This window comes from Cygnus atratus, chromosome 1 (assembly GCF_013377495.2).
Source record: "Cygnus atratus isolate AKBS03 ecotype Queensland, Australia chromosome 1, CAtr_DNAZoo_HiC_assembly, whole genome shotgun sequence".
Lineage (NCBI taxonomy): Eukaryota > Metazoa > Chordata > Aves > Anseriformes > Anatidae > Cygnus > Cygnus atratus.
The window spans coordinates 192,890,813-192,912,914 of NC_066362.1; the positions used below are offsets into that span (position 1 = coordinate 192,890,813).

General features: G+C 38.7%; 1 protein-coding gene across 3 annotated transcripts in view; it reads right to left on the reverse strand.

Annotated features, from left to right (window-relative positions):
* Positions 1-22,102, reverse strand: part of GRIA4 (glutamate ionotropic receptor AMPA type subunit 4) — a 224,112-nt gene that overhangs the window by 131,252 nt on the left and 70,758 nt on the right. For all 3 annotated transcript variants that reach the window (XM_035542453.1, XM_035542454.1, XM_035542455.1), the window contains exon 3: positions 16,670-16,909. In XM_035542453.1, coding sequence (XP_035398346.1) covers positions 16,670-16,909 — 240 coding nt within the window. The remainder of the gene's footprint in view (positions 1-16,669; positions 16,910-22,102) is intronic.

Here is a 22,102-nt window from a genome sequence, read left to right on the forward strand (position 1 = left end):
TTATGGCAAATCAAGATTAAAGGCTTTTTTTCTTGTTTACAGTAACGATATTTATCAAAATGTAATGTATCAGATTTAGTGGTTTAATATGATGGCATTCAAAATTATAAGTTCTATATGAATCAGAGTACATTTTGCATTGTTTTTAGCATCAGAATCTGAATGAAGCAAGGAAAAGTAACCTGGAAAAAATACCTGACAGCATTAAACAGAAAAAGGCTTCAGGTCCTATTCTTATTGGACAGTCTGATCATGGGGAGCCATGTGTAAATCCATCTAATAGGATTTTTTTTGCTAAGTAGGTCAAATTTTATACCTCCAGTCTCTGGCAGAGACTGGATTTTTCTTTACAAGCCAGATAACTTCTAGGCCTTCAGAAACTGCTTTTTTAGTACAAACTGAGCAGAGAAACAAAAGGAGTTTAGTGGCTAGTACCAGGTGACTCTTCCAGGCCTACTAATTTGTCATATTAAAAGTGCTAACACCTTTTTCAAATGCAAACAGATGCATTGAAACAGATGGGATATCACTTGGGAAAAAAACAAAAAAAAAACAACAAGATTTGGCCAACAGATTCATCAAGCTGGGTGACTCTTTTTGCCAGGACAGAGGCAGCACATAATACTTGACCTAAAAACTTGTCTTCCTTCTCTCACACTGCACTGGGGCTCTAAGCAGCACTGGGGAGAGTTCATTACCACTGACCACTCTGTTGCCATCACAGACACCACAGAATAACTCCTTATCAATAAAAGCAGTGGGTAATGATGGGAATAAAGCCTACCTGATATGATATATGTAACCCACAAGCACAGAGCAGGAAAAGGACAAAGCATGGCCACCAAGAGGTAGGTGGTCAAGCATTAGAGTGTGTTTTCATCTCTACAAACAGGTTTGCCTTTCTACGCATTAATAGTACAGGCCATCTCAGTATCTCCACACTGGTATTTAGGGATGCCACTGCAGGCAGGTAGCGTTGTGCCTTTTCCTGAACATTAGACGGAAAACGTAGGCTGCAGAATAAGAAAGAGAGCTGCAGAACTGTTTTCTAAAAGCCTTTGGGCCCAGGGGAAAACCAAATGCACCACAGAGAGGGGTACAGCTGGAGATAAGCAAGGATGTCATCTGAATAGGAAGTAAAGCTTATGAGTAATATGTGTGGTAGAGAGGGGAGAAAAAGGGAGGGGAGAGTGTACCAGGTTATGATTGCAGCTGTGTAGAAGTTCCCCAGAGCCCCAGGGAAGGAAAGCATGACACCCAGCCAAAGAAAGACACCTATAACTGCAACAGGAATGAAAAATTCTAGGAGGGGAAACAGGAGCCACAGCTGGTGGAGCAAGATCCACTCCTTTGCCTCTGCTCTGCATAGCACTTTGCAGAGGTCTCTGGACACTAAAGGCCATATTTTCTTATTAAAACAAAAGGAAAACATTTTTTTTTTTAAACCTAAAAGGAATACTTGGCAGCACTTCTGGAAGATACAGTACTAACTGAGCATGGCCATCCCAAAGTATCTTCTAGTATTCACTCCTGACAGTTCATTCTGGTACTTTAAGGTCTTTGATTCCGCTTAGAAATGGAGTAAAAATGATGAAACAAAATGAAAGAAAGCATCAAATGAGTTAGGTTCACATCACAATGGGAAGCTGATGCTGAAGTTCATAGTAGGCATGTACACTGCAGACATTACCACCTGTGATTCAGTTCTAATGCTTTCTTCCCGTTGGTTTAATCTTCATCCCACACAAACCCTTCCATTGCCCTAACTCTTCCGCTTTCCAGTTTAAACACCAAAAGCTCTGCTTGAAATGTGGATGCCCTTAGAGGAAGTGATGTCAGCTACATGCCGGTGTGCCGATGGCACACACATACACGGGGCTGAGCCCATCCCAGGCTGCCCCGCTCGCCGCACTGCAGAGGGGCCGCGAGGACACAAACCACTCTGCCCTTTCCTGGCTGCTTGCACCGGCACGAGGGGAAGGCTGTGGCCACTCGCCAGCCTTGGCTGGGGTCCATCCACTTTGCACCAGCTGAGCAGCGCGACATGGACTGGAAAATCTGGCCTAAAGGTTTTTTAATGTTTAGAGCCACAAAGGCAAAAGGGTAGCCTGAATAAATGGCGTTGCCTGCCCTGACACACTTCTCAGCTGTGAGGGTATGAGAGATCCTTTTTATTATCCTGGACAGGAGCTGAGAAATGACATAACACTGAAGGAATAGGACACAGGGGCATTTGGGTTACTTTAGAGATGATTCAGATCTTGTTATTAATTCTCTCTACTTGGCAGAATGTTTAAAAGCTGGCAAGGGAGCATTAGCATTGCTGGCAGAGCATCGCTACAGCTGCACAGGTGGAAAGAAATGAGCAAGTAGCTCTTTCCAGCCTGGCAAAGAGGGATAAGGAGCAGGAGAGTGTACGGGCCCCACACCCCATCAGCAAAACCACACAGCAGAACTCACAAGCAGATCGGTCAAAAAAGAAACAAGCGTTCTCTCCTAGCAGGTTGGCACAGGGGAACTGAAGCATGTCATATGTTGATATTTGGCCTCTCTGCATAGCAGATGTATTTTTCACAGGTCAGGCAGAGAGGATGAACAATTGATTCAATGGCTAGAAACACACTGAGAGAAAGAGGAAAAAGCTGGAGACAGTCCAATGTGTAGTACATATTTCATAAGTGCATGCATAAGAAAGAGAGATAATCCTCTCCACAGTTCCTTTAGCAGGTGTTTATCCTTTTTGGCATTGACAGCAATATTTTGTAGCTACACAGCAGACGTACAGAATAAAATTCCTTTCCACACTTGCAAAAAATAATTACCCCTTATGTGACTTACAGCTGCTCTAGTCATTCATCAATGCTGTTGTCCTTTTTCTCCAAACCAACACTATGACAGTGTTGCTTCTGGAGAAAACTGCATAATTTCCAAGTTGACTTTTAAAGAGTGACCAGGGTGCTATGCTGGCTTCCTTTAAAAGCACTCATCGCTATGGAAGATGCTTTGCTATGATCATAAACAGAAAAGCCTCTGAGGAAACGCTATGCTGAAGTGATAGGCACCATTTACGATGCTTGAAAAAGACAGGAGTCAGTGGGCAAGTAAAATGAAAATAGCTTCTTCCCTCCCCAGCAATCTTACTCTTGCAAAAGAAGCATTTATTTTCCTTCCAATACACAGAGAAGAAAGGGAGTCCACAAAGACAAGGTCACAAACTAGCACAGTCACTGTAAGCCAACATTTCCTCACCATAGCTGAGGTGAACCTCTCCCTGAAATAATTAAAGTAGCTCAGATAACTCAGTACTCAGCTTTGAGCTAAACACTTCCCTGTGTAATAGCATGTAACTCTACAAAAATACAAACCGCTGAAAATAAGGGTATGTAACTGAGCTCTTATTCTGGACAAGTAAACTAATAGCTGAAATTAGAACTGCCCCAGTAGTTAAGACCTCTCACAAGGACATGAGGATTCATAAATCCTGAATGAGGACTGATTATGGATCAGAAAAGTTATATAGTGATAAATGTTTAAATACAGTAGCCTGATTCCCTGGTAGTTCAGGATGCAGTCAGTAGGTTATGCTAATCTTGTCTGAGTATCTGACCCTACATTTCCTTATAAATGAAACTGCTCCTCACTGTTTTTGCTGAATCCACTTATTAAATGCACTTTCTACTCTCATTTGCTAGCACTATTTTATCTTCAAAAGAAATTGAAATATTGATTAAAATATTGTACCTGGTTTTGGCCAGCTTGGATTTGGTGCCAACTGTGGATTTAATAAAACTGCATCACTTTCCACTAGAATAAATAAATACATAAAATTACAGTGCCTGTGGATATGATTTATTGTTTCAGATACTTTGTGTAGATTATGCCTTTAATCTGCAAAGTGAAATGGACACTTCATATCAGCAATATTTTCCAGTGATCCCTAATCTCATTAGGCATTCTAAATACATCCAGAAGAGTAGTGTAAATAAAATACACTGTTTTCTGATGAGCTTTGATGAGCAGATGTTCCGGGTTTTTGTTGATTCATGTCTGGGATGTTTTTAAAAGTTTTCTGCTTGTATTCCATTTCCTGTTGAAGGAATTCAGAATGACCCAGATGAAAAGAGACAATTGTGACTGTGTCTGCCTGGATGCCACCCAGGCCAGCAGCTGTGCGGTGGCTACTGCAACGTGCCTGACTTGCGGGAGGAGAGATTATGTAATTTGGCTTTTAAACTACTTGTGAATTCAGCTCTTAGCACAGACAAAATACTGCACCTCTATGCATTTCCTATTACCACTCTTGTCTGGTAGCTTGGAAGTGCATTTGAGGATACAAGAGATAATGCAGTTCGTGAACCTCTCTTTTTGCTGTTTGGTGACACATGCATGTGAATTCCATCCACATTTTTAGCAGCAATAATGAAAGTAAAGCAAAACTTGAATTAATTCTTTTTCTAAACTGATTTAAAATAAAAATGAGTCCATATTTTTTTTTCTTTTTCATTTCATTCAAATTGGAGTGCTAATCCTTTGAGATATACCGATAGCTATTTGTTTATCCTGGAAACAGAGCTGCACTTTTTTCCTCCATGGCAGGCAAAGACAGACACTAATTTTAAGTCTCCTGTTACACTTTTTAAAAAAATATTTCAAGCTAAAAACCTTAGCCTGTGACAATTGTGAACAGTAGAAACAGAAATAGAAGCCAATAGGATGCTCCAGGGCTCTCAAATAATGCGCCAGTGCTGAAAATGAATCAGGCTTACTGGGAAATGAAGTAGAAGAAGATGTAGAAAAGAAATCCAATGCAAAGTGATCAAAGACAAAAAGAAATGAGGAATCAAGCAAATAAATCTGGGAAAATATGTGAAAGTTTAAAATACAGAGAGCAATGAAGCAGATACTAAGGCGATTCATGAGATAACACAGTTGAAGGTAATTAAACCTCCCTGCATCAGTGGAAACGTGAGGAACAAAAAAGTGAGTTTTGGGAGGCCCTATCAAGCAGAGTTTATGAAGTTAAAGAAGATAAAGTTGGTGCAGCACTATACACAGCCCATGACTCCGACATGGGATTAGGAACCCAAAACTGGAAATTCTGGTCCAGAGGAGAAAGAAAGTTCATCTTCTCACAATTTGGTATGAAACCATTCTCATGCAAGGCAGAACCTAAAAGATATATACAATACCGTACTGATCTTCTAAAAGTTTTTTGAAATAAACACTTCAGAGAAAGGCAGTTCTTTTCCCAGTAAAACAACTATTTTAGAGAATTAGCTATGAGATTTTTCCCCAGACATCATTTCTTTGAAAAGTAAACTTCAGAATACTTGTCATAGGACAAAACCGGTATAGATGAATTTCCTGTTCGAAACAGTTTTTGAAATAAAACATGGAGGATGTTGAGACATACTAGCTAAACATTGTAGAAGAAGTTTGGTTTCAAAGCAATGCTTAATGAAAATGAAAATACAAATTAGACAAAAGAAAAGAAAAGAAAATTTAAAATTACTGCTAAAAGACTTTTCAGTAGTATGAGTTGTGCTTCTAAAACAGGAAGCTTTTTGAGACTTAAATGATTTTAACTGTTCTGCATCCAGACAAAGCCAGGAAATATAACTATTACTGTGCATATATAAGCACACACATACTTGTTTGTACATATACAAACTTATAAAATGCCATCCATCTCATCAACACACACAAAAAGAAGACAAACAACAGTAACTGATAGGTCTGTGCTTGGCATAGTCATTTGTGTTTGAGGGTCAGGTTCATGACCTCCTTTATCCTACCAAATCTAAACTCTATAGGCAAAGTAGGCATATGTAACTCCAATAGCTGAAGTTTGTTAAGAGTATTTTGAGTAATCAGACCTATTTGAAACTACCTATCCCATTAAATAGGGTATTTTGTTTTTAACGTGAAGAAAATATGTGAATACACAAATATATTAAGCCTTTGTTTTATCAAATTTACTTAGAAAGCAAACTGTCTTTTCCACTTGATTTCATTAGTACAAATCAAATGCTTTCATAACAAAAATCTACATTTCTGTTAGGATGAACTTATTTGAATAAACTCACTTAAAAGTACTGCTTATTATCTTTACACGTCCAGTTTTTGTAAAGTATAACTACACTGGCTATTTTTTATTTAGTTTTCTTACTCTGAACTGCCTACAGAGAAAAATTAGCTCCAATAGCTTCTGTGAAATAAGTGTCTATACAGGACCTTCCAGAGTAACAGCTGTCCCATGTTGAGCAGGGCTCTCCATTAGGAGACGGAAGATCTAGGATACAGGCCCTTACTCCCCAGACAGTTTCTTTTTACCAAATGACAGATTAACATAAGATGCCTATTTGTTCCAGGGATCTAGACTAGCAACCACAGTTTTGTATTCCCAACTTCTCTTTCCTGGCACTTTTGTCATTTATTATGCCCAGATCTTCAAAACTACCTTAAATGTTGGCCATTTGCAATCCAAGTCAAACTGGAAGAAAATACATGTCCTTTGTCCACAGGAAAACTTCCTGCAGCATCCAGGTGTGCATTAATATTAAAACCCAACAAGGCGGTGGTACAAAGAAAGATTTTGAGTCCTTACAATTGAAGGATCCTTTGGTAACTCTCTTTTTAATTGCAAAATGCTAAACACCTCAAACATTCACTGCAGTTTTGGTAACAGAAGCATCTGTTAATGCTATTATCTGTAAATACTAGTGCAGGAAATTCCCTGTGCAGAGGCAGAAATAGCATCTGTAGTACTGTGATAAGTAGTCAATCTTAAAAGGATCTCTACACTTCCGCCTCTCCTTTCAGAACTGAGCAAAGACAAATTATTTGTAAAAATATGTATGTAAATAGGATTCAGCTGCAATTAATGAGGGAAATGCCTTTTTACAGGCAAAATGTATCTCAAAATAGTGAAAATCTGAATGCACTGGAATATACACTCTTCACAAGAGCAGATAATGTAATTCTAAAATTACAGACTGCATAGATGATACAATAACAGATCAATCAGCTGAATTAAGAATGTCCAGGACCAGATATAAACATACAGATTTACTTCACAATATACTCTAATGCTGAATTATCTTTGCTTCCTGCTGCAGTGCCCTAGAAGTCACTTGTACTACATAAGGGATAACTGTATCACAAAATATGCCATGGAGAGAAAGATCATTAAGAAATGGTCTAATACAATTTAATTATTTTTTTAAACAATAACAGCAAAAAGCAATAGAATCATATGTTTTGATATTTGTAAGTCTATGCTGTAGGGCTATTTGTAAATATATATTTTGTTCATTTATTATTTTTTTTAAAAGCCTGCTTTATACTGTATTAAAACTTGGAACATTCATCCACACATAGATAATGTTCTCAAAAAACAAGCTAATTTTTCTAACTAAAAATGCATTTAGAAACAAATTGGCACGAGTATTTGTTTTACATTCAGTATTAAATTGGCACTATGTCTGGTCTCTGGCAGCATCGACTATACTCCCCTCTGTTTGCTACCACTCTGTGCTCCAGCACTGAAGCCAACACCTGTGGCCATATAAAAGGCTATGTACAGCAGCTGCGGGACTCAGATGTCTGCACTGAAGTAAATTTCTGAAGCACAAGCATTTGGATGTGTGGCTGGCTTCCTCGTCTGAGTCTTTTCAAGGTCTTCTTTAGAGGTCTGCATTGCTGGTTGTTGTATCTATCAACTGTCTGCACTACTAATACTGACCAATGTGTAGTGGAAACATAGGACAGCCTCATACTTAGAAACGATGCTCTTGGCTATGCTGATGTAAGGTTGCTGCAGTCCCTTCACTAAAGACATTTTTTTTTGCAGATTTTTGACAATGGTGATATCACTGATATATATCTATGTAACAAAAGGCGGAGTAGCAAGAAAGCTAAATAATCAGTAAATCACAACATTAATTTCTACTTAAAGCATTGTTTTCTGGAGGGAGTTTATTTAATCTATGGAAAAAGTAAATATAAATCCTATTAGTATGCATATAAATTACCCATTCTTATATAGTATGAAATAATCACAAAATTAATTTTTACAGCATACAGATCCCAACATATGGTTTGCAGTGCTTTTATTTATGACTTATCTATATGGAGCAAGTGAAAAAAAATGCTTCTCAGAACAATGTCTACTAATGTATTCAGGTACAGCATGTACTCAGAAATGTGCTGAGCCACAACAGTATTCATAAGTCGTAGGAGCATCTGAAGTTAACTTTTCTTTTCAGAGAATAAGTGGAAGCATATATTCAGAATTACATTGTTCTGCTTTCAAGTAAAATACAGAATGTGTGTGTAACAAACAGCTGAAAATGACATGTTTCCATGTAAATGAAGGTGTTACATAAACAGGTAACAACAAATTAATTGTTTGTGCCAGGTTCTGGAGATGCAATTGCTCTGAAGTTATTAGAACAACCCATTGGAAATAGAAATGCTATTTACTTTAGGATGTTGGAATAGGAAAGCATACAGAAGCCAGAGACATAGCTGTGGACACAAGACACAAAACAAATTCTTTCTATCAGGAAGATAATGGGCAGCCCTTTATTTAATGTTTCCTGACTGATATATTTCTATGGTGTTTTCACATTAGGTTATACTGCATATTCTGAGTGTTTAGCTAGATGATCAAAGCATGCTGATGCAGCTAAGTTCGATCCACATCTTATATGGAATAGCAAAGTCAGGGTACTCATCTGTACACCTAATGATCTTTTTTTTTTTTATTTCTATATATTTATTTTCTGTATTACCACCTTTGCTGAATGTTCAAGAACTTTAATCAACAAGAGGAGTACTTTTATTTAATGAAGCCCTTGGAAGATTTTCCTATGTAGTGAATTCTGAGTTGATTACTAGATTTCAGTGCTGTTTTATCATTATTGCTTCTCTTTGGTGGTAAGACAAGGGAAAGATGGAAAGTCATAGTATTTTTACTCATGCAGATGCATCTGTGTTTCATGTGTACACTTACTACCTATATTTTCAAGTTGTTATCAGCTGCTGAGAAGATGACGACAAGCTGGCATGTTGCTGATATAATTACGAATGAGCTAACATTGGTAAAACTAAATATTTACAAACCAGTTATCAGTGGATGAGGCAGATTGGTCTATTCCATTAAAAACATGGTATTACTGAGTATAGACAGATGCAGATCATATGAAGGGGCTGACAAACTTACTGCAGTGTTCTTTATTCACTGATATTTTATAAACTTTTTCTCTACATTCCATGTATCATTTCAGATCAGCCTGCACAAAATTACAACATGACTTTGGTACTTGGATCCTAATATGTATGACACGATCCACTGCCCATCTAGATGCCCATTTTGATGATGACAAATGGCTTCTTTAACACATCTGGTGAGGATTCTTTTTCTGTTCACCTACAGCATAAGTGAAAACTTATTCCCTGGCATGTATTAGGGCTACTGAAATCTCCAAACCAGTTTGACCATTGGACCTGATTTGATGAAATTACTCTGAAATATGTAAAAAGCTGACATGCTGAGAACACTGATGATCTTGATCTCAGCAATTGTAAAGACATAAAATACCAAAAATTTTAAACCTACAGACCAGATGTCAGAGTAGTCAATAAAATGTCAATAAAATACAAGTAGTAATAAAAGCAATGAGACCAGTTATCTAATGCTGTTTGTTTTCTAAAAGACATCATTTCAATATTTTTTCAATGCCATGACATCTCTGCTCTTTGTTTCACAAAAGTTTGGTAAATAATTGCACACTGCGGATAAGAAACTTCTATTTTCAGGTAGTGGACACAGTCATGAGCTTCTGTTTCGCTTTTATTCTTGGACATTTTGTCAAAGGTTGGCAGAATGAAAAACGCCTGTTGTGGGAAACCTTGCAAACTCTTCTTGGTGAACATCATGAAAGAAAGGACCCAAGACCAAGCAGATCACTGCAAGTGAAGAAAGTCAGGTTGCTAACTTAATCTTCCCTATGAACCAGTATGTAATTGCTGTTTCTCAGGCTTACCTAAACACCCTGACATTCTAGCAGTTTAAGGCAAGAATGCTATAGGTCTAGGCTCAACAGTGTTATGCAGAACACAATCAGTAATTAAACAGCACTTAGTAGCAAAACCTTTTTCTTGGCAGTACTGTGTTGCATGTTCATCTTCAATTTGTTGTTTATTAGCAGCACTTGGTCTTTTGAACTTATTTCACTAATAAGAATCTCTATTCAGTATTTTTATGCAGATAAATACACAGGTTGTATTTCTAGATTGTTACTGGCTTCAGCAGTCTAGCTCTTTCAATTGAGCTAAATATTGAAATAACTTTCCAGCTTGCTATAATATTATTTCTCTTTTTCATTATTAAGACATTGACAAATTTGTTCAGAAGCACAGTAAAAATATCAAGTAATGCTTGATGTAGGGCCAGTTCTTGCAGTTTCTGAATGCTCAGCAAACAGTAACTCAACTTATTGAGTGCCATATTATAATTATAGTCCTTCGACCTGATTTTACAGTGTTTTTATCTTAAGTCACTTAGAATGTTTTTGATCTGATTTTTGAATAACGGAACATACTAAATGTTTTACAAAGGCTATATATATAATTGAATAGCAATAATATATTATTGAAAGTTGCTCCATAGTAAAAAATTAAGTTATCTTAATTTTTCACAGTACTTAATTTCAAGTACTGTGAAGAAACCATTCCCAGTTTCCTGGACAAATCATGAAAATTACATAAATATAAATCCTGAGGGGACCTAAGAGATCATCTGACGCAGGATGTAGTAAAGCAGATCACCATTGCAGATATTTTTTAATCTCTTCCTTAAAACCTCCAATGGTAAGAATTCCCACAATCTCCTCAGTATATTATAGCGCTTATCTGACCTTGCTGAAACACTTTTCCTATTAACACCCTAAATCTGCCTTCCTGCAAAATAATTCTAATTCTTTCCTTGATCTCAGTGGGTACAAAAAAGAACTGGTCTTTGCTCCTCAACAGACCTTCTCCCCGAGAATGATCTCAGTTCTTTAAGATTATTTTTTTATTTTTTCCCCCCACAGGTCATGCTTTTAATTTCTTTTTTTTTTTTTTCATATTACTCCTCTCCTCTGGACTCTTGAAATTTATGTATGTGATATCTATATGTGGTCAACAGTAACAACAGTGTCATTCCAGCAACAGATGCCTGATCCTTGCTCCATGCTCATACCAAATGCCTTTGATGCAGCTAGGAACAGTACCTAGTGTTTTCAAATGCCAAGGAAAAATGGTGAGACACAGTACTGCCAGCATCACATCCTCTGTGTGCCTTATTCACTAGATTCCATTCCACTTCCTCAGCTAGCAGATATTTATCTTTGCTGTTGAAATGTGAAACCCAACATCTCAGCCAGCTGAGAGGGAGCAACATCCAGCTTCCATTTCCCACACGCAATTTTTTTTTCCCCAAATCTCAATATAATATCTACTTTCTTGGAAACAGTACAACAGTATTGAATTGCATTATTTTTAAGGCTCTCCACCACCCCTGAAATATTTCTCATACTAGTGTCAAGCTAGTTATTCTGCACTTTGTACCTTTGGTTCTTCCCTCCTAAGTTTAACCTTTGCACAGCTTTTATCATACTTCACCTCCTTGATCTAGCAAGATCACTTTCAACTTATCTTGCATCACTCTGTTTAACTCACTGAGGCTGGGCATCCACAAAAGCTGTTCTCCTCAACTTCACGCTGGACGTTCACTAGACTAGAGCAAAGACAAATTCCTCACACCTCATCTGAGAACTACTCTTAGTTTTAACATGTGTCATTAACAACTATTTGAGGGTATGGTTTCTTAATTTTCCAGACACCAGGCTATAGTTGCTTTTCTGTTTTCTGTTTCAGGCATGAGGCATCATCACAGGAGGTACAAAGTTACACCAGACCTACCACTTACTGCTGTGACAGCTACTCTTCCAAGGGAGAAAATTAGATTAGCCTGATAAATTGATTATTAATAACCAATTCCAAAATCTCTCTCAAAGTAAGAGGGAGAGCTATACATTTCCTATACCTTTCTTTACCTTCTCCAGACATCTGAGACCTCACCAATCCTCCACAAGTGCTCAAAAGATAAAAGCTTGCATTTTGCTACTCTAAGTAGCATAGGATTAATTTGAACAGGCCATCAGCACTTGTGTAACTCTTCTGCCAGGTTTAGATTTTCATAAAATAAAATGGCTTCAACTTTAAAGGAGTTGCTATAAAAACACTGTCCAGAAATGTAGGGAAATTAAATTTATCTTGTGCACAGTGAGCTGATTTTTCTCACCTGCAAACATGACTGAGTTGGTTTAATGAACACTATGTAATTAAAAGGAACAAAGAAAAAAATAAAACAGCACAACACGGTACATAAACAGCTCACATGCAATGCCTAATTTCTAGAGGAGAACTATAACTATTTTACAGTCCTTGCCTCTGCTGAGCCAACTGCTAGGCCAGCTGGTGGCTCTCCCCCTCCTGCTCTTTAGTCACAGTCAGGGACTGACAACTCTTGCTGGGAAACAGGGCTGGATTCAAATGGCTGCTTTACTTTGGTGAAAGCACCTCCCAGCTCAACAACTGCAGTCCTCCCTGGTGTCCCCTGCAGCCCCACAGCCCCTCTGACTGTCTCCACCACGGGCTCCTTTAGCTCCGGGTAACACCTGCAATTTTACCAGCAACTGCTGCCATCCCAGCCCTCAGCACGGCTGCACACAGCATGGACAGCTAACACAAGCTTAAACAGCTTCTCACACCTCACACAAACTTCTCCAACTTTCTTCTGTGGCTTTAGGCTCCAACTTTTGCTTTCTGATGCTAGAAATTATTGTCAACAACTAGCAAAACACCACCCTAGGCACACCTCTGCCCCATCAAAAATGCCACAGTGATTTACAGATGCACATTCCCACTTGATTGTCTGCCTCTTTATAAAACAAATACCTCTCAATCACAATGAAAGAACATATATAAACCAAATGTTCTACTGGTCTGCCCATTTGGTCCTTTCATTTATCTTCCTTTATGATGACATCAAGTATCAAGTGAGCACTTTACCTCTATGGGACTTCCCTTTTCCTCTGGGTATCTCAGGAAGGCATGGCTTTCATTTTAGGCCTTCCTTGCTATGTGTTGTGTAATTTGTGTGAGTGTTCTTCAGCCTGCTCTTTCCCTGTTCTGTCTGTGTTCCTGGCACCTTGCTGTTAATAGTAATTGCTGTTTACATTAATTGTATTAAGCACCAGGTCATAATTAAATCTTTTTATGGAGGGAGGGTAGGAGAAAGAAGGATGTATTGAAACCAAAGGGCCTTTGAGGTTTTAACCTCCTTCTTACTTGCTCACCTTCCCTGTTAAGTAACGAGTTGCATTTTCTGTCATCAGGTCTGATGTTTTTTGCAAAGCCTGTAATGTTCCCTGCTAGTTACAATTCATTTTGTAGCCTCGTCATTCTTCCTACTATCTGCATTCTGTCACAGGACAGTGATTTTCCAGACAACAACACTGAAAGAATGTCAGAAAAGGAGATTTAACATACTGGCTGAAGCCACCATCTCACTGGAGTTTGTGAGCACCAAGACAACTCCACGGCATAAACCCAGGTGTGGTATGTGGCAATGACTTGGAGAGCTGCAGCAGAAGTGCATTCCTGACCTGAACTAAAATGCTTAACATAGACACCCGTGGTAGCAAAAAGACTGGGGTTCTACAGGGAGTTGAGTGTCTGTCCAGAGATAAACAGAGTGATACAGCAGAGAACCCACTTTAATACCTGAAATTAAATGTTCACCCCTTAAGAGCAAGCAGCAACTGAGCTGCATGCAAGAGAAGCAAGAAGCAAGTCGGATGAAAACGCTGGGAAAGCAGGTCTGAGAACAACACCCCTAAATGCTGCCCTCTTCCTAAACAGCTACTATGTCTGGCTGGAATTTATACTTATTGTTTACCTTCCTGCATAAGAATTTATTTATAGTTTTCTGGTTAAGCTGCAAAGAACAATCTGCAGGCCCAGTGTCAAAAACAAAAGGCAAAGTGATTCCTGTTCCTACAGTTTGGTTGGATGGAGCTTCTCAGACAGATAGGGAAGTGTCTGGCATGGACTGGAAGTATCTTTAGCAAAAATCTAGACATGACTAAGTTCCAGCCTCACTGACAGAGATCCTATGTAATTCAACATCAATATATATATATAAATATATATATATATTTCTGATTACACTGAATCAAAAGATGATATTTATTTTTTTCCTTTATTTTTATTTTTATATTTTTTTCTTATCATATCTGAACTCTGCATTCAAAATTTCTGTTGTGGAATGGTAGTGAAAATTATTCATCAAGGATATATCTTTACAGTCATCCTACTACTTAAAGGTACATCAGATCTTATTTTCTCCTGCATTAAATAGAGTCACAAGACCTAATCAGATTTTAAGAGATGATCCAGTGTAGCACTCCTTGCATCCAGCTGGCAAGTGTCATCTCTTTGTCAAAGACACACCAATGTGTTCAGAGTTGCTGAGTTCAGTGCCATAGGAATCATTTATTAACCACACTGTTATAGATGATGTTCTGTAACTGCCCTTGGTGTGATATTGCATGCTTCAAAATAATGTCTCAATCTAATTAAGCATGTGAATTTAGATGAGAAAGGTGACTGCAGGTTGTGCACTTCTTCTCCTGACAAATTGTTGAACTTGTAGGATCACATCTATAATTGCGTGCTTGTTTTCTTGCTCCTCATTACTGTTTTGAGTAAGAACGCTTTTAAATTCACTGTGTTTTTCTCTTCTCAGTTATAGAATCACAGAATCACATTATGGTTTGGGTTGGAAGGAACCTTAAAGATTATCTGACTCCAACCCCCCTTGCCATGGGCAGGGACACCTCCCACCAGACCAGGTTGCTCAAAGCCCCATCCAGCCTGGCCTTCAACACCTCCAGGGATGGGGCATCCACAATTTCTCTGGGCAACCTGTGCCTGTGCCTCACCACCCTCATAATAAAGAATTTATTCCTCATATCTAATCTAAATCTTCCCTCTTGTAATTTAAAGTTGTTACTCCTTGTCCTATCACTTCCTGACAGAGTCCCTCCCCAGCTTTCCTGTAGGCCCCCTTTAGGTACTGGAAGGCCGCTCTAAGGTCTCCCCGGAGCCTTCTCTTCTCCAGGCTGAACAACCCCAACTCCCTCATCTTGTCTTCACAGGAGAGGTGCTCCATCCATCTCTTTGATCATCCTTGTGGCCCTTCTCTGGACTTGTTCTGGTATGTTACCTAGTGTGTTCTATAATGCTTCCCAGAGCTCCCTTGTTGGTCCAGCAAACATAAAAAAAAACCACAACCCTTTTTTTTTTTTTTAAACAAACAAACAAACAAACAAAAAAACACCAACAATTATGGAACAATGCAAGCCCTTTCATTTTGGCACATTAATCATTTTTATTTAAATTCAGGTATTTAGGCAGTTTCAAGCAAAATTCTTACTAAAATGTACTGCTTGTATATACAAGAAAATTGACTTCTACAGCCATAATCAAATAATTAAACAGATTTAGTTAGGTCAGTAAAATTCCCTATTTCTACTGCAGAATAATTACACTGGAATAAAGCCACTTCAATTTAGAATAGCCTGTCCACATGGGGAGCTATATTGAAACAGCTGTAGTAAAATAATTATTTGACTACAGCTATGCCACTCACTTTTCCCCTGAAAATAAGCCATCAACGTAAAAACCTTGCCTCTTTCACAGAAGCTCAGCCGTGTTGGCTAAATACTCTTCCATACTCAAAGTGCTTTGCCAACAGAATGAATGCACAACATGGAGAATGTGAGATTTTACTTCACAATCCTACAGTAAGTGGTGAGGTGCAGTGATGCACTTGCAGTTTTCTACCACTTAAAAGGTTCTGAGATGCTCTGGGATGTGGAATGGAAGATGTGAACAGGAAATGTGGCCTTTTGTAATGCACCATGAATTTTATAAAAGCAAGGTCAATTGCAGAGATAACTCCACGTGAAAGGAGCAGTGGACAGAGATGGCTACTGCGTCATCCTCTCCTGCTGCTGCCATGTAGATACATCTCCTACCTTCACTTCTCTGCTGCAGCCTGAGGGCCTCACATTCAGTGAGCCTCTGCCTTGACCTCCCAAAGCATGAAAGGCCAAATGAGCTCACATCTCAGCTTATACCAGTGCAGATGCAGCAAAAACGTGGCTGGTCCTCTCAACTCCTTTGTACTGCTGTCACTTAAGAAGTGAGCTGAAAAGTGAACCGATCTGTACAAATCTGCTTATTGAACTGTTTGTTTCACTAACATTAATTAAAATGTTTTAGCATTCACGACTTAAAATGCAGGCTTCTGCTGGTCAATTGCATCCTATTTGCATCCAATATTTGTAGTATTTGCAGTATATTCCAGTATTTCCAGTATTTGCAGGCTAAGGAATTCTTCCTTCAGCCACAGAGCTACTCAGTCAAAGGTATTTCAACTCAAAGGCTCTTTAAAATTTGACTCCCCAGTCTCTCAATACCATATAAAAATGTACAGTTTTTGCAAAAATCAATAGAACTAAAAAGATAATAAAGCTGGGTTGCAACTCACCTCGATCTGTGTCATACAGGAAGACAAAGCGATTCCATTCATAGTGATCCAGCAAGCTCAAGAGGGCTCCTCGCAGAGATGGCCGCAGCTGCAGCACAAACTGACTCTCACCTTCGGTAGGGAAACTCGGCGTGATGAGGGAGATGTGCAAGGCGCTGCAGAATGAGGTCAAGGTATGTACTGATCTCTTATCATATAGTCCAAAAATGGCAAAAACTCCTCTAGAATACTGGGAGCAAACTGGAAGGAAAAAACAAAAAAAAAAAACAGAGTTCACCTAGTGACAAAATCTGTAAATACATACTTACACATTTCAACAGCCCCAACTCCATAAATTGAATATTTCCATTTCTGCCTGTATAGTTAACTTCAGTATTTACATGTGTTTCATTCTGGAAACCAATAAATAGCTAAATAACATTTTGTCACTTCTGGGTCCTATTCACAGAACATTACATTATCTATCTATCTATCTATATTTAATTCTAAAATAAAATACAAACTAAATAACATGTATTTTTGCATGCCAGTGAAAAGTCAGTGTATGCTGTTTTAGCCATAGCTCTGTACATTAATAGGGCTTGATCATTTCCATTATTTCAAGCAGAAAATTGTTCACATTTCAAAATAAGTAATTGACCTCACAAGTGAAATCTGGACATTTTGAATTCTGGCAATATGGATCTTTCATTCCCATTTAAGCACAGAGCCCTTGTGCTGCATTAAGACTACTACAGACACTGAATAACAACCTATTTCATGAATAATCTCCTTGACTTTTAAGAGAACAGCTGAAGGAAAATGGAGTAAGTCAATGTGACCAGGCTATTGCCCCAAACCCTTTATTTCTACTCTGTGTCAACCTCAGAACCAGAAAACAAATGACCTGAATATATATTCTGAGTTTTGATTTGCTCTTGGGCTCATTTAAGACATAGAGAAAGATTTCGATTGATTTCAGCAGATTGGATAAGGGCTTTACTTATCTATGCACATAAAAACAGACATGAGGGTATTTTCCTGAGTAAATACTGCCTTTCTAGCAACTCATAAATGGCCCGGTGAAAAGCATCCCGTTTATTTGAAAGCACAAAACAACTTACTAGAAACTCTGTGTGATAATTAACAGCAGTACCTATCCCATAATCATGGAAAATGAAGAAAGGAAAAGTCATTTCAGTGGTCATCATATACTTTTCCTAAGCATGTATTTCCTATGCTCTCCTGTTCCACATCCCTCCCTCCTGCCAACTTGTTCCTACATATGCACAGAACCAGGGAAAACCTAAGTCATGCCCTTTTAACTAGATGACATCTATGAAGAATACAGTTGGACCAGATGATCTTGGAGGTCTTTTCCAACCTTAATGCTTCTATGATTCTATAAGAGGCCTCCTCTCTTCTAGTCTGGAGGTCACAGTTACCCTGCGAGATCATCACAGTCAGGGAACCACATACACACTTAGCAAATGGGAGTATTCGAAAACAGTTCATCTTTAATTGCTTCATGTTACATCATAAAAAGCAAACATAGAACTTGTACATTTTTCTCCTTAGACTTGGACAATTCATCCAGTTCTGATGCCAGAACTCGAACAAGTCACTGGAGGGCAGATCTAGGATTTTATGTGCTATCCCACTGTTTCAGCCCTCAACCTAAAGATTTTCATAGACAGATTATATATAAGTAATTTCAAAGGTTAAAAAGCTTTCTTCCTTCTCCTAAGTTCCCCTTCAATATGTTGATACACAGCTCTTAAAACCCTCTTAGTGTTTGATTTGCTGGACCACACTGCATATATTCTCCCAGACCCATCAAATGACTGTCTCTCCATTCCCCTAATCATTCCCTAAAGTGCTGTTCTGTGTTTTCTCAGTTTCATCTTGCCTGTCTTGAACTCAGTTGACCAACCTGCTTAGAATTTCAATTTAAGGCTTTCTACTTCTTTCTACATTACTTACCTATCTCTACTGTAAAATACTTTTGCTGACATATCCTAAGATCACTTTTTTTTTTCTTTTTTTCTAAATTTACATCTCAGTGATGGCTGACAATCATCTCAGAATCAAAATTCTGCTTTCTCTTCCTCCTGGGTCATTTCCAAAAGATGACTTTCTGCTTATAGTATAATATTTTTATTAGTCACCAATGTACAACTTTCCACTATGTCACGTCTATTACTGTACTACTCAAAATTATTTACTTCCACAGTTATTTTCTCAGTCTGCTCTGAATTTCTAGAGATTTCTGTATTTACCTCACCAGCAAATTGTATCAGGGTACTATGACTTTTTAACCCCATGTCTATTATAAAATCAGTTTCATAGTACCTTTCCACCACCAAGCTTCTCCAGCCTATTACCTCCTCTTCTAACTGCATTTGCTGCAAACTTCCCTTTAGCTGGTTTCATGCCCACCTCTCTAAACTCTTCTTTTTGCCTCTATTTTCATAAATTACTTCCCTTAGGAGCATGCTTCTTTTACTTCATTCTCTCGGCAAAAGGAAGATATTGATTAATCCCATACTTTCTATCGTAGTAATTTCTGGTTGCATTTTATCCCAGTTTTTGTTTATAGCTATACTTTAAAGTTTTCTTTCTATCAGAATTTGTTCCATTGCTTTGCAGACTATTGATGTTAGCTGCTAGGTCCATGGCTGATGGATTCTACGTCCACTTTTAAAAATAAATATTTTTATGTGAGGTGGTTTCCCTATTCCCATTAGCCATCACGACTCTTTTAAGGTCAGCATCCTTCCTGACTGAAAATCAGTATCTATTAGTTTTAAGTCCATATCCAGATTTTCATGATTTTCCAATCCATTATCAATATGTAACAGACTCAATTATTTTCCTATTTCCTGCCTTTGAATTTATAGATAAAAATAACATTCTGTAGTTGTTTTAACACCTTTTGCAAGTCTCAGTTTTCATTGACAGCACTAACATAAGGTCTGATTTCTGCAATAAATGTCCTCTATATCTCCTGATTTCTTATTGTATACCTTTTAAAGTATTTGTTTCTTCTGTCTTTCTTGTATAATCATTCATTCAGTTCTGTTGTCACATCATGCATGTTACTTTCCCCTGCGAAAGGATTTTTTGGTGTTTTACAACTCTTTCTGTGAGGAAATCTGATATCTGTGTGGGGTTGCAAGGCTTTGATCTCATTACAATTACAGAAAGATCGTGGGATAGCTTGCATGATGGAACGATGTCATGGGCGGCTACATGTTTTTTTAGGAAAGACAGGCCAGAAAGTCGAGGTAGTAAAGTTGCTCTTTATGTGAGAGAGCACCTGGAATGTATGGAGCTCCGCCTAGGGGTGGATGATGAGCGAGTGGAGAGCTTATGAGTAAGGATAAAAGGGCAGGCTAACATGGGTGACACTGCTGTGGATGTTTACTACAGGCCACCTGATCAGGAAGAGGAAGTTGATGAGACCTTCTATAGACAGCTGGAAGTAGCTTCACAGTCACCCACCCTGGTTCTCATGGTGGTCTTCAACCACCCTGACAACTGCTAGAAAGACAACACAGCTAGGCACAAACAGTCCAAGCGGTTTCTGCAGAGCATTGACAATAACTTTTTAACAAAGGTGGTAGATGAGCCAATGAGGACAGGTGTGCTGCTGGACATAGCACCAACAAACAAAGAAGAGTTAGTTGGAGACATGTGCTGCCATTCAGAGACCTGGACAGGCTGGAGAGTGGGGTGAAGTTCATGAAGTTCAACAAAGGCAAGTGCAGGGTCCTTCAGCAAGGGAGGAATAACCCCAGTACAAGCACCAGTACAGGCTGGGGGCTGACCTGCTGGAAAGCAGCTCTGTGGAGAAGGACCTGGGAATCCTGGTGGACAGCAGGTTAACCACTAGCCAGCAATGGGTCCTTGTGACCAAGAAGGCCATTGGGATCCTGGGGTGCATTAGGAAGAGTGTTGCCAGTGGGTTAAGGGAGGTGATCCTCCCCCTCTGCTCTGCCCTGATGAGACCACATCTGGAGTATTGTGTACAGTTCTGTGCAAGAGAGACATGGATGTACTGAACAGAGCCCAGTGGGGGGCTGCTAAGATGATTAGAGAACTGAAGCATCTCTCATAAGGAAAGGCTGAGAGAGTTGGGCCTATTTAGCCTGGAAAAGAGAAGACTGAGAAGGGATCTTATCAATGTATAAAAATATCTTAAGGGAGGGCGTGAAGAGGATGAAGCCAGACTCTTTCTTCAGTGGTGCCCAGTGCCAGGACAAGCGGCAATGTGTACAAACTGAAACACAGGAACTTCCATCTGAGTATGAAAGAGCACTTCTTTACTTTGGTGGTGACAGAGCACTGGGAAATGTTGCCCAGAGAGGCTGTGAACTCTCCTTCTCTGGAGAGATTCAAAACCCACCTGGATGCCATCCTGTGCAATGTGCTGTAGATGATCCTGCTTGGCAGGGGGGTTGGACCAGATGACCTCCAGAGGTCCGGTTCAACCTCAACTATTCTGTCATTCTGTGAAATGTCAGTCCTCCTCTATTTGCAAGCACAGTTCAGTTGACTTTACCAACTGAAACAGCTGAATCTACATCTTGTGCACATAGGTAGTACTTTACTGATACATTTTCAGTTTAGAGAAAACATTTGATAGGCCCTGCATTGCCTTACTTCTTTCCAGGTTTATGTGGGCAAAACGTACTTTTCTTAACACACAGTCCATACAGCAGGATTTTACATGATGAAAATTTCAAGAAATCAATATCAAGCTTTGAAATGAGTTAAAGCTCAAATTAAAAACAAACAAGCAAGCAAGCAAGCAAACAAATCAACAACAGAAAAAAGCCAAACTAGAAATTTCATTAAATAACATGTTATGAACCTGATATGAAGAAAAATTTTTCACTAAAAATAACAGAAGAATAATTCTTTGCATTTTTCAAGCAAAACATCCTTGTCGCTGCCTACATCCAAATGCAATAATACATTACCTGACTATCATTAAAGTCCTGAAATAACAGATCCAAGAAAACTTATGCTGCTATACTTGAGATCAAGACTGGGAATTTACTGAATAGTGTCCTTCTTTGCTCCTTGATAAGAAAAAATACTAAGATGAAGGTTATTAGAATTTTTCTTACTCAGTACAATACCCAGAGAGAGAAAAAATGCCTATGACACTATGGAGATTAGGCTTAAACATATGCAGAGATGCTGCAAAGCTCCTGAATCAATTTTACAGTAATCAGCAGCGGCCACAAAAATCAGCAACGCCACGAGGATTTGCATTCTGACTCACTACTGTTCTCAGAAAATGCCTCCAGGCAAACATGACTACCTGGATTCCCCAATTCTTTATCTATTTCTCTTACATTTCTAAAGGCATTTTACTTATAAATGGAGTAAATTATGCTTCGTTAAACACAGTCTCATATTAGCATTCTACGATAATCTTGTTCA